Here is a 14,307-nt window from a genome sequence, read left to right as displayed (position 1 = left end):
TACAACATTCACTCGTTGGCATCGCCCATATCAACGTTCTCTCTTCACCATGCTTTCTTCCACGGTCCAAAATTTAGTCTACGACATTAAAATCTCATCCGTCGGGCCGAGTCGGGTCACGGGTACCGACGTAGTCCACGAGCTTAATGGAATTGACTTGGCCATGAAACTTCACTATCTAGCCAAGCCGCCCAAGGGCTAACCGTCATGCAAATCAAGGAATCCCTGTTCCACTGGTGCAATGATTACTACGTCACTAGTGGCCGCTTCCGGCGGTCCGACACCGGGCGGCCATATGTGAAGTGCAACGATTGCGGCGTCAGGATGATTGAGGCACAGTGCAGCAAGACAGTGGATGAATGGCTACAAATGAAAGACTGTTCCCTGAACAAGCTGCTTGTATACCATCTGCCTATTGGTCCTGAAATATCATTCTCTCCTTCGTGTTACATTCAGGTAAGCTCTCATGTGATGTTAACAAAAACTAAGATTACCAGAAATTCAGGGCTCATGTTGGAACAGTCGACTTCCTTTTAATTTTACAAATCAAAGTAGTTTACATTCTGAATGATGCAGTGTCTGATAGCTTCTTTTAAAGTTCAGAGAAGTGATGCAGTAAGTTACTATACCTATGATTGCCCAAAAACTATAGCTGTATGTTGAAGAAAGTAGTACTGAGCTTCTTCACGATACGGGCCACTACAAAGCATTAAATGGATTTGTTCCCAGTTTCTGAACTGAATACGATGGACTTAATTTGTTTTTGCAAGAACTTTTCTTTTTGGGTCATTTAGTATTGAATAATTTTATATTTGAATGTTAGATGATCAGACATTTAGTCTTTTCATTTATTTAACTTGGTGTATAGATTTGACAAAACATAAGCTCAGTGCAGTACAGGCGAGTACTTTGGCAAATGCTAGTTTGTTTCTTATTATTATAGTTAGGCTTAGTATATACAGTGTTACTTGCATGAATATTTTATATTTTACTATTTGATTATTGATATAAATTTAATTATTTAAAATTAATAAATATTTGTAAATGATCTATCAATTTTATGTATAGATAGAAATATATATAAAAGCTAAGCAAGAATTTTCATAATTTAATTACTTTATAAAAGTTATTATCTAAATTTGATATATTATCTCGATTTATACACCAAATAGATAGATAACTGATATATATTAATTAATTTTAAATAATAAAATATATATTAATTATTAATTATTAAATATTTATAATAAGTGTTATTCTTTTATTTATGAAATGGAAATATTAGGCATCCTAGAACATTTATTTTGCTTCCGAATTCCTTCTTTGCAGTTCACTGATTTCAAATGCGGAGGAATGTCGGTTGGCTTGAGCTGGGCCCATATTCTTGGAGACCCATTTTCTGCTTCCGAATGTATCAACACATGGGGTCTATTTCTTTCTGGTCTCAAGTCCAATGGGCCTCTACAGATCATGAAAAAATCACCCGAAAGGCCTGAAAAGTCCGAAAACGTAAGAGCGGCAGTGCTTGCACTGAAGCGGGTCGAACCGGTCGGCGATCTTTGGGTAACGGCCAATAACTGCAAAATGGAAACATTCTCGGGGTATTTAACTGCCGTACAGATATCCCACTTGCTCTCAAATATTTGGGGGCAAAGCTCAGTCGAAGAAGTCCCACTGTTCGAGTCACTCTGTGCAACAATGTGGCAATGCATTGCCAAAGTCAGAGACGGGCATGAACCCAGAAGAGTGACTGTTTGCAAGAAAGATCCTGATTACCCAGAAAGTGGGATCTTGAGCAATGGCCAAATTATAAGCACCATCGAGACAGATTCTCCTGTCGCAGACTCAAATCTCAGAAAGCTGGCAATACTGCTAGGCGATCGAGCCACTGATAAGAAAAAACAAATTGGAGAAATAGTAGAGAAAGATAATGGAGTTCTCGACTACATTGTTTATGGTGCAAATTTGACATTCTTGAATCTTGAAGAAGCTAACATATATGGACTGGAATGGAAGGGAAATAAACCGATATTCGTCCACTACAGCATTCAAGGTGTTGGAGATGAAGGTGCTGTTATAGTGCTCCCATGGCCGGAAGATGACGGCAAGCGTGGCGATACAGGAAGAGTTGTGACGGTGATTTTGCCGGAAAAAGAAATGATTGAGCTTAAATCTGAGCTGAAGGAGAAGGGTCTACTACTCGATAGTGAGCTCGAATGAGAGCACTGTGATCATACGATTAATTATCTTTTTCAAAATCAGATGCCAGTGTTTCGGAATAAATTTCTAAACTTTATATGTTAATTACTCTTCTCTTTTACTTAATCAGAACTTATCAAATTGATATCTTTTACCAAATTAGTGTTACTTTTTTTAATTCATAGGATCCCCTTCCTCACCCATTAAAGATACCTTCTTTTTTTTTTTTAAATATATTTTATGTTTACGTTTATGGTAGCAATAAATTAACCTGTCATATAACAAAGATAACATAAACATTTGTCAATTTTTAGCTCCAAAAACAAACTTGAAAATTGACAAAATTGGAACAACAAATTAATCAATCAATTCCAAATTAAAAAGAAAATATTCCAGAAAGGTCAAATGAATTTTGTTTCCTCATGGTTTGCAAGAGCCATGTTATACTTTCAATCCCCATCAACACTCTGCATCAGTTATTTAAAATTTTATCTTCTTCCATGAAAACCAAAATGGTGTCAACATCCACAAAATGTATTAAATGAAAATATAATATTAGAGGTAGAAATTGTCTTCAAGGGAAATTTTAATACAACCACACATGTACGTGCAACTGAGTCATTTAAGAGGCTAGCCTCACTGATCATCAAAATTATTTTTATTCTTAAATATTGATAGGTCCAAATTATTTATAGTTATTTATGATATTTTAGAGTTTTAATAATATAATTTTTATATATAATATGGTAAAAATATATATTTTTATCTCACTTAAGCTTAATTGTCTATTTTCAAGTAATATTATTCAAGAGAGGAAAATAATGAGCTAAATACTCAAAAAAAAGTTTAATTTGACATGTTTATATTAAGACTCAAGATTAAGATGTATAGGCTGCTATTTGCAAGATCTGACCAAATATTACAAGGCGCAAAAGACATCTTAGTCATTTTATATAATTATTAAGATTTATATTAAGAGTTATTTATGTGATAGTATTTGATGGAGATAAAGATACATAAAGTTTTATCTATTATATAGATTTATATTAGGTATATATCTCTAGGGAGACTTATTTAGATGATGACTTTTCTCTATATATATTTCTGCAAACCTAATTCTAGAAAGAGGAGAAGAGCGAGAGCTCTCTCCTATCTGCTCTCTACATCTGTCCACCATTATTTTCTCTATAGTTCTTCCATAAACACTTTAGTTTAGTTTTCATTACTTTTTTTAAAATCTAAGGAGTTTTTCAAGAAGTGGAGAATGATGACCAATCATCTTCATATTTGAAGAAATTCTGGATCTAGATTGAGCTTTTACTTTATTATTTTATGTCTTTCTATTTAATACCATGATCAATTGATTAAATATGTTAGGCTAGTTTTCATAAGTATTTAGTTTAGTTTTTTTGCTTTTTATATGAATATTGTTATATATTTATTTAATGAATAATTTCTTTTTTTATATATTTTTATTAGTTTCAGTTATTATTGTTAGTTAACCATCATATTAATTTAGCAATAGTAATTGTTATAAACTTATTTAGGTTGAATGTATTAGAGACGCCAACTTTGTTTCAATCTATGTTGGTAAAAGAAACTTTAGTTACATCATTAATTTGAGTTACTAAAAAAAATGACACATCATCATCTCATTTATTAGATCTAGGTTTAAAGTAAAACAAGGAGATTACTAAGTAAATGGCTAGACTAAATATTGTCTTTAGCATATAGTCTTAAATCATAAACATTTGCATTTGCATTACATATTTATTTATTGTTTAATTACTTTACTTTATAAATATTATTTTCTAAAAAATACCGATTTAGAGTGTTTAGATTTACTTTTATTATTTTGTGTTTAAAAAGTAGTCTCATAGTTCCTTGGGAGATCGACTTCGTAGTGAACTTACCCTTACTATAAAAACGGTTTATGCATTTGCGAGTACTAATTTAGACACATCAAGTTTTTATATATCATATTATGACATGAGAATGTAATAATTTTGTTTACTTTCAAATTTCAATTACCAAACGATTGCTGCTATTGTTGTTCACTAAAAGAAAAAGCAATTTATCAAATGATTAAGATCCATGGTAAATAGATTCAACTTATTTATAATTGTTTGTTAAAAAAGTTACAATCATAAATTAACCAATTGTCACTCAAATTTCAATTGAACCTCCTAAGAAAAGAAATTGTTACAATGTGAGGTTTTAGCTTCTAAGATTTTTATAATTATATTTTAATTGAAATTTATATGAAAGATCTTTCTAAAATTATTTTTTCTTTTCTTTTTAGTCTAGGCAGTAGGCTACGCAACAAGATCAATCATCTTTTTATACTCGTAAAAGTATCTCCAATAATATTTTATATATTAAATTATAAGCAATTAACTTTCTATTTTAATTTATTTTTTATGTGTCTTTTTTAGTACTCATAAGTGCATGAACTATTCCTATAGTAAGGGTAAGTTCACCACGAGGTCGATCTCTCAAGGAACTATGAGGCCACTTATTATAAAGACTAATTATCAACACAAAACAATAAAAGTAAATCTAAACACTTTAAATCAGTATGTTGAGAGGGTAATATTTATAAAATAAAGTAACTAAAAAATAAATAAATATGTAATGCAAATGCAAATGCTTATGATCTAAAACTATATCCTAAAAATAATATTTAGTCTAGCCATTTACTTAGTAATCTCATTGTTTTACTTTAAGTTTAGATCTAATGAATGAGATAGTGATGTGCCTTTTTCCCTAAGTTTCTCAAGCTAATGATGCAACCTAGATTTCTTATACCAACATAGATTAAAGTAAAGATGATGTTTCTAATACTTTTAACCTAAAGATTTTTATAACAATTACTATTACTAAATTAATATGATGGTTAACTAATAATAATAACTGATACTAATAAATATATGAAGATAAATAAATTATTCATTAAATAAATAAATAACAAGGTTCATACAAAAGTAAAAAAGACTAAACTAAATACTTATGAAAACTAGCCTAACATATTTAACCCAATGATCATGGTATTAAATAGAAAGACATAAAAAAGTAAAAACTCCCTCTAAATCAAGAATTTCTTCAAGTAGGAAGAAGATTGGTCATCAGTCTCCACTTAAGCTCCTTAAATCCTAAAAAGAGTAATGAAAACTAAAACTATATGTTTATGGAAAACTATAGAGAATTATGGAAAGAATAATGGTGGCAGGTGTAGAGAGCAGGTAGGAGAAAACTCCCCTCCTTTTTTCCTTTTTTTTTGAATTAGGTTTTGCAGAGATTTATATAGAGAATAGTCATCCTCTATATAAATCTCCACAGTTTTAAGTACAAATAAGAATAAAAATTATTGAATTAAGATTTAAAAATTATAAAATAATTCATAAAAGAGATGTGTGTATCAATAATTGCATATCTATTTATATATTGTAAGGCTCGTAGTGCTATAGTACACCACTCTATTAATAGACATGATAATTTGTTTTTTTTTAATAGGAAAATAACCCTGAGGAAACATTATAACTTTATTTTTATTTGTACCCACTTTCATAATCTCACTAAAAATATGAGAATAAGTGATGAAATTAACCAATTAGTTCAATTTTAAAGTTTAATGCATATATTACACTTTCCTCTAGAGGAAATAAGGAAGATTTATAAGTTAGAGCCAAAAGAAGGTCAAAGAAAAGTATAATATAGTAATTATCATTACAAAAATTTAAAAATCTTGTAACATAAAAATAACAGAGTTATAAAATATTTAGTTAAATTACATGTAAATATGATTTTTCTGTTTAATTAAAAGAAAATACAATAAAGGATTTCTATAGTAATAATCCATAGTTATAAAAAATTTCGGTCTCAATCCGGACCAATTGTAAATAGAAATACAATAAATGAGTTATAAATTTTTTAAATCTTGTTTTAAAAAAATAATTTTTTATATATTAATATTTTTATATATATTTTTTAAAAATATATGTTATGATATATTTTGTTTTATTGATTGGTTTGTCTTATAAATTTTATTTGATAATATAGTAAGATATTAAATATATCTTATCTCTAGTTACTATCATTTTACCAATAAGTTATAACCTCTTTATAGTCATAGATCTTATTTAGTTTTAACTGTGTGACTATCAAGAAGTTTTATTATATTATTAAATTAAATAATAAATTACTTCATATTGTTTTCTATCTCGAATTGTTTTTTCATATCTTTCTACACCCTCGCTCACGGCCAATACATTCATCAACTCCAAGTATAATATTAACAAAAAGCCAAAAAAAATGACTAGTGATGGCAATTAGCCCCATATGTTGTATATAAATTGGAATTTAATAGCTAAGTTATAAAGTTTGCGGGCTAATTGGTCTAAGAAATTAATTTTGGTACTTATTATCTATTACTTACAAGTTTAAGGGCTTAATTAATATTTAGCCCTTAGTTGAAGGTCTAATCCACAAAAGTTGTAAGAAATCAACATATCTTTGAGCTGGTCTGTGTCCTTGAAACAACATTTATTTTATTTTATTTTATTTTAAAAATGATGTAATTGGTGGTGGTGACAGTTTAGAGAATTATTAAGCCAAATTAGTCCTATTTACAGTCTGAGTTACCCACTCACCATTATAATTTTGATAAGCTCCAGCCATTTTAAATTGTCTAGTTTCTCACTCCAACAACATTATTATTGTTAGCATATAGTAATTAAAATAATTAACATTATCATACTCAGTCTAATTAATTTTATTATTTGTTTTAATCCACATGTACATTTCATGCATATTTCATAGCCTAAAACAATTATATATGTATATATCCAATGCACAATCAATTTCTTAGGATGCAATTACCAAATTAAAATGGATAATAATTTTTTGAGGAATTAAAACTAAAATTAATTAAATATTATTTGGATCGAAGAATTTCAAAATTCATGAATTTAAAATTTATGAATTAAAATCTAATAAATTTTTGAAAATTTTTATTGTTTGAATTAAATTATTTAAATACTTCGGTATTTAATAATTTAATTTCCTTTGTTGTTATTTCCATCTAACAGTCAGCTAGAACTAGGAATCAATATCCAGGTATTAAAGTTTGAATTTTTTATCAATCCATCTCAGTTAATACTTGGGCTTTAGGCACAATAATTACTGCAGTAATACACAATTCTTGGTCATTATTTTATTAAATATTTAATTTTACGCGTATTTATCTTCCTATTTTTGGTGAATTATTTCATATATCTTTATTATAAAATAATAAAATTTTATCAATATTAATGAATAACAAATAAATCTTCATTTTTCAAATGTAAAAATATTATTTATCAATTAATAATATATATATATATATATATTAATTTATTAGATTTAAAATTATTTTGACATATCGAACATATCAAAGAATGTTTGATGAACCCACCAGTTTTGGTCCAGACGCGACTAGGAAAGCCTCTGTTAATGTACTTCTCTGTTATATACATAATTTTTCACACTTACAATTTTTATTTTGACATGTATATATATTTTGAACATATATCTTATTTGTAATTTTATAATTTTTTATTAATTTATTAATTAATAAATTATTTTTCTAATTAAATATCAATTTTATCATAAAAATAACATATTAATTATATTTTAACATCGGTAGTTTTCTAATTAGATAAATATACTAATTCTATCTTAAAAATATCATATTAATTATATTTTAATATTTTATTAACTAAAAAATAAATTTTTAATTAGAAAATAATCTTAATTACATAAACAAAATCTTAAATATAATAAATTTATAATCTAAAAGAATAGTAATATCAATTATATTAATAATATTAATTTTATATAAATACTAAAATTAATTAATAAATATTTTTAAAATAATTTTTATATTATTATACTAATAAAAATTTAGAAAACTAAAGATAATTGAAAATACTTAGTTTACTACTATTTTTAAAAAAATATAATATTAAATTTTTATTAAAATATATATATTAATTTAATTTATAACAAACGTGAGAGACAAGAATAAACTTAGTTAAGATGTTAAGTGTATATTATAATGTCTCTTTTCCATAATACAAACTATAGTAATAATTGCCTTTATAAATTTTATATTCTCATTGATATGTATCTACAATTATTTGATAATAAATTATTTTACAAAATTATTGGATATTTAATCTTTACATACTCTCCAAAAAGAACTATTCCCACTTTTAATATAAAATAAAATATTTTCAAAATTGATTATATGTATTTTTAAATCCGGCATAATTAATTACTTAATTATCTAAAATAATAGAACTCAGGAAAAAAGAAAAGACCTCAATTATTGCAAATGCAAATGTAATAAAATATTCAATATTAAAGGACAGCATGTGGAATCTACAAGATTTTCATATGGTACCACGTTTTGGAAAATAAATAAATAAATCGAGACAATTAGATTAATAATATCTTACAAAGCGATAATAATAATTTAAAAATAACTCAAATATTGGAGATATGAATTTTCTGTTAAATTTTGAGTCAATAAATGTTAATGATAAAGGGTGATGTCATTATGTGTATTTACTCATTAGGTATACCAATAATTTTATAAATTTAAATAATACTAAAAATTAAAAAGACTACCTACTCTAATTTATAATAAAATATTTAAATATTATACACAAACTTATAATTATATTATTGAAGTCAACGAAATCTTCAAAAGAAGATATGATAATTAATTAGATAATAGTATAATTATTTTTTACATTTTATTTTTATTTTGAATAAAAAGATTTACATTTCAATCTTTTAGTTTTAACAGAAATTTTAGAAATATTGTAAGATAAAATATTTTTTATGTATTATTAATTTTATTTAAGAAATATCTAGATATCTAAATTTAAAATATTTAGTTATCTAATTATTTTAATATTTAATTTAATTTAATAAACTCTCTATTTATTTTTTAGTATTTAAATATTCAATATGCGATCACATTTAATATATTTATATATATTATATATAATTGTCTTAAAATTATATTTCAATTAAGTTAATAAAAATTTAAAAATTTTAATAAATTGAAATGATTAAATAGATAAAATTTAAATATCAGATATATATTGTATTATAAAAAGATTATGCATGTCAGATATGCATATATTTATAATAAAATTAAATTATTATTTTAAAAAAATTTAGAAAGAAAAAATCAATAGTTAAATTATATAGCGGCCTTTAAAATAAATTATCTAAAGAAACATATTTACATTTATTTTTAATATTTTAATATAATTTAGATATTTTATTTAAAGAGAAATGTACCCTTTTCATATTAATATTTTTATCTTATTTCTATTTCCCCTAAAAAAAAAAAAAGAGAAGGCAAAGTTAGGATTGACAATTGGCAAATCAAGAAAAAAAAGAAAAGAAAAGGACTATTATATATATAAGCATCCAAAACTTGTAATCACATATTCCTCACTCATTCACACTCGTCAATCCTCATCTGTTTTTCTTCTTCTTCTTTTCCTTCTCCATTTTCTTCACTTCTCTGAAAAGAAAAAGAGAAAGCGCAAATCCAAGCTGATCTAACGCCACAACCCACTTCAGAAACCACAACGCAAAAATATGCATTGCACTAATCTAATGCTTCCAGGAGGAAGCGACACCGTTTATTTCTTCCACCCCTCCTCCTCCTCCTCCACCACCCCCATAACAAAATCCAAACCCGGACCGTTTCTACGTTTAAAACCCGTTACCCGTTTCCCAATGTCATCTTTTAAAACAAAAGCTGCTGTTAGTGATAGAATTGCGACTAAAGATTTGAGCTTTTATGAGTTACTTGGAATACCAGAATCAGGTAGTTTGATTGACATAAAACAAGCTTACAAACAACTAGCTAGAAAGTACCATCCTGATGTATCGCCTCCAGATCGGGTTCATGAGTATACCCAGAGATTTATCCAGGTTCAAGAGGCGTATGAGACTCTTTCTGATCCTCGAAGAAGAGCTACTTATGACAGGGATATGGCTCGTGGTCTTCACCTCGCTTTTTCTGCTAGAAGGAGATACCAAAGTGATGAGGTATTCTTCAATTTTCCGTGTTTCTATTTATAGATTGGGTCGAATTTTGAGGTTTAAGTTCATGCGGGTTTCTGAAATTTGGTGTAAAGTTGATGGCTTCTTTGTGCGGATTTGAGAAATTGAGGTTGATTCTCAGTTGAATTAGTTCTGAGGCTTGATTTGCTATGAGCTTTTTAAAAATTCGGTGTAAATTTGATTGCTTTTTACTGGGTATATGATAAAAATGAGGTTTTATTTCTTAAAATTTTTTTTACTACCGGATTGCTGTTGTTTAGGTATTTGTTTGGAATGCATGCCAGTGTTGAAGAAATTAATTTGTCTTTATTTAAAAAAAAAATATAATTTCATTTGTTAGTTTTTTGCCACTGTAATTTTTTCTACTTTAAGCTGTGTGTAAGGAGATTATCTTTTGGACTTGCTAAATATGGATGATCGACTTGAGAGGGGTAATTTTGGAGCTGAATCTTGATAGTTAGCACCGAGTGTCATGAACCCAAAAGCATGACGTTCGGTGGGAAAATTTTCCAAGAAAGAAAGACTGAAAGTTTGATACTTTCCGTTTTTCAGGAATGTTAATTGTTAGTTTCTACCCTTCATAGATTAGTGAAAAGGCTTATATTTTGTTGGCGTCAATTAGTGGAAACCAAGCATTCAGATTCTGATTTCTTAAATTCATTTCTCTGTAGACTTTTCTTTTCAACATCCATAGAAAAATTCTGTTCTGTAGTCAAGTGCTTTCTTTTTTCTTTATTTTATTCAAATTGTATTTATTTATTGAACAAATCCAGTATGATCTTAATTTATGAGGTGGGATCTATGCTATTGTGGCTCACAGGTAACAATTCACCAAATATTTAAGTTTTTTTTTTTTTTTTTCTTTTTCGCTCTTTGTTATTTGACTGCTGCCTTTGTTATATGCCTGCTGATGTACTAGTACCACCGGAAAGAAAAAGTTCTTCTTAGATATGAGTTCAAATAGTTACCAATTTTATCTCTTTGTATTAATTCAAATTCTCTTTGCTGTTCAGGAAGTGGAAGTCAGTAGTGATTGGAAGAATCGGTGGGAAGCTCAGCTATCAGAGTTGAAAAGAAGAAGCATGAACAAGGATTCAGAAGAGAACATGTCATGGGCAGCTCGGATGCGTAGGCAACGCGAACGCTTATCAAAAGAGCTTTAAAGAGGTCCTTAACTTATTCTGTATATACATGTTCTTCAAACTATAAACTTGGTTAGTACTTAGTATCAAGAGAGTGACAAAGATGCTGTCTGGTTAGCATTGCGTGAACAAGAGAAAACATATCTGCGTGCTAACCAAACCAGAGATGTTGTATAGTTGTTTCTTCTTTTCCTGGTTTTCCAATAACACTTGGAAGGCATTTTGATGCTGTAAATAATGTTCAGTAGTATGATGTTCGTCTTTCAGGAACAATTTTCTTTTCTCTGTTACTCCAGCTGAGACAATTGTTAGATTTGCGCACGTATAAACATGCATGCGTTTCCAGATGCTAGGTATGGGAATGAGAAAAGGGTGTAGAATATTATGTGATATTTTAGAAACTGTGACATAAACTTTGTATCATCTGTTGAAAGATGCTTGATGCTTCTGAAATGCCTGGTAAATCACCATTTCCTCCTTGTCAGAATATGTCTGTGCCAATTCATCTTGTCAGAATATGCATGGATATTTCCCTGGAACTGTTTCTCAACCCTTTGAATACATTCTTGAAAATAGAAAAGGAATCAAGCTAGCGACACCAAAACTTTGAGTTTTAACTTGATTTGCATGGGATCAAGTTTGAAAAATATGATCCCTGAATAGCTCTAGCTCATTTGAAATGATTTTTTAAGATCTTGAGCAGAAGAGTAGGGCCTTTTAGGAGGATAGTGGAGAAGAAAAATTATCGTAGAGGAAAAGACAAGACTATTGAAACAAGAAGAGGTGTAGTTTCTTCGTATTAAAAAAGTGTCATAATGGTTCAAGATTTTCCACTAAATCAGATGGGGAGGGAGACTTTTGCCCATGTTTTTCTATGTCATGTTTCTTATAGTTGCGTACTTGATTAGTTCTTTTGAAAGGGAAATAAAGTTTCTAATATTCTTTTGGAAGTTATATTTGAAGGAAACTATAGAAAAAAGGAAAAAAAGGAAATCATAGTTATTGATGCTGGAAAAGGAAATTGATACATAACTGATGCCTGAATCTGTATCATGTTCATTAAAATTTGAAATAGCTGATGAATCTTGGAGATGATTAAGTATGGACAAACCCCATGTCACCATTGAAGTAATATATAAATGACTAGTTTGCAACCATGCGAGTGCAGTAAGAGAAAATGTGTTTTCTTTGGAGGCAAATGAATAAATTCTATTAAGACAAAAATAAATAGACAATTATGGAATACCGATGGAGGAACAACAAATCAAGCAAGATATTAAATTATACTCATTTTTTATTATTATTAAAAGTATATATAAAAATTAATATTTCAAGAGATTTTATTTGTTTTAACTTTCTTAAAATGATTTAAATAGCTTTTAAATATATTATATATATATATATTTTTTAAATATATTCTTTTTATTATTTATTTTTAAAATATATTTTATTAATAAAAATTAACTATAAAATAAAATAAAAATATTATTAAAATATACATATTTTAAAATAAAAATTTAATTATTTATAATTTAATAAAAAAATGTCTTAGAAATGCTCCAAGAAAAACCATTATTCAAACTGGTGTTGAAGTAGATATCATGGTTGATATATAAATGGAAAGCAAATGATCAAAGAGATTGATGAGTGGGTTTACAATGGACCCTTTTTGTAAATCTCTTTATTTAATTTTTATGAAGCAAGTGGATTGAGATGACTTCTATGTCAAATCCTGTCTGTTAATTGGATAATGAAGTGTCTATGGGGCTACACTGGAACCTTGATTGAAGCAAACCCCAACACAGCTGTTTGTTTTCTGGCTCTAGGAAAAATGGAACATCTCTCCTTTTAAGTGGAGTGAGTGATATCTTCTTGTCTTTCTTTGCCTAGTGGCTAATAGTTACTGATGTGGTTCTGCTGACTCATTCTATTCTACCTCAATCAATCCTTATTATTGTCTTCCATTAGTATTTTTAATCTTTTTGTTTGAGAATCACACAGTAGTATTATATGGGTTGCATGACTTAATGCTAGTGGTTTAATACCTACCATAATTACAACCCTTTTTTAATTATATACACTAATCTAAGAACTCATCACATGACATTCTTTTTCTTTCTTTTGGAGGGAAACCCATCATGGCATTAAAATATATTCATGTGGATTGCATATAATGTTATTATTATTATTATGAGGTAAAAACTCTATTTGTGCAGACCATTATTTAATGTTCCTCTTAACATTCATCTAACTCTCTGAAATTACCCTCTATCAGTTATATCAGCAAAACCCTTTTCTTTTCCTTCTTTCTTCTGTTTCATCACTTTCTAGCAACAAGAGTAACCAGAAAAAATCATTGGGTCACAGCATTAAAAAGAAGTGGCATATGCTCCTTAAAAGGCCATTTGGTTGGTCTGCTTATTATTTGCACATTTAGATGTGTTATCTGATACAGACTACAATGAAAATTTGCTTGAAAGAATTCCAATTCCATTTTTTGTGGGATGACAAGGACAAATTAATGTATTGTAGAACCACTGTAATAGGTTATTGTAGAACCACTCTGTAGGTTTGGTGGGGATGTTAATAGGGATTGGTGACTGAGACATATGATGACCTTTGGGGACATGATTGAGTTACAAATTAAATTAACTCAGTTTTTTTACTTTTATTTATTGAAAATCCAGTTTTGGGTTTGGAGATAACAAAAGATATTAATATTTACAAATTTTAGGAATGGTTTTACTTTTTAAAAGAAAAAAGAAAACCATTTATATTTTTATGGTATGGTACGATTTTAGATTTAGACATTTTCATACTGTTAATTACTATTAAT

The 14,307-nt window shown here is 27.9% G+C and overlaps 2 protein-coding genes across 2 annotated transcripts; both read left to right on the top strand.

Moving 5' to 3' along the window:
- Window positions 1-2,377, top strand: LOC8270104 (protein ECERIFERUM 26). Its single transcript, XM_048378850.1, is given in 3 exon segments — window positions 1-176; window positions 179-456; window positions 1,330-2,377. Coding segments are annotated over 3 exon segments (1,296 nt in total). The 5' UTR covers window positions 1-49; the 3' UTR covers window positions 2,221-2,377.
- Window positions 2,378-9,683: 7,306 nt separating this feature from the next.
- On the top strand, window positions 9,684-11,744 carry LOC8258027 (chaperone protein dnaJ 20, chloroplastic). The gene is made up of 2 exons (XM_002517993.4): window positions 9,684-10,314; window positions 11,343-11,744. The coding sequence occupies exons 1-2, from the start codon at window positions 9,859-9,861 to the stop codon at window positions 11,490-11,492; spliced, it is 606 nt and encodes a 201-aa protein (XP_002518039.1). The 5' UTR covers window positions 9,684-9,858; the 3' UTR covers window positions 11,493-11,744.
- The last annotated feature ends 2,563 nt before the right edge of the window (window positions 11,745-14,307 follow it).

Source organism: Ricinus communis, chromosome 9 (assembly GCF_019578655.1).
Source record: "Ricinus communis isolate WT05 ecotype wild-type chromosome 9, ASM1957865v1, whole genome shotgun sequence".
Classification (NCBI taxonomy): Eukaryota; Viridiplantae; Streptophyta; class Magnoliopsida; order Malpighiales; family Euphorbiaceae; genus Ricinus; species Ricinus communis.
Note: the sequence above shows the minus strand (reverse complement) of the source record. Positions and strands in the feature narration are given on the sequence as shown.

Coding starts and splice junctions, on each gene's coding strand:
- LOC8258027 (XM_002517993.4), top strand. CDS start 9,859: ATGCATTGCACTAATCTAATGCTTCCAGGAGGAAGCGACACCGTTTAT. Junction 10,315..11,342: donor GGAGATACCAAAGTGATGAG/GTATTCTTCAAT, acceptor TTTGCTGTTCAG/GAAGTGGAAGTCAGTAGTGA.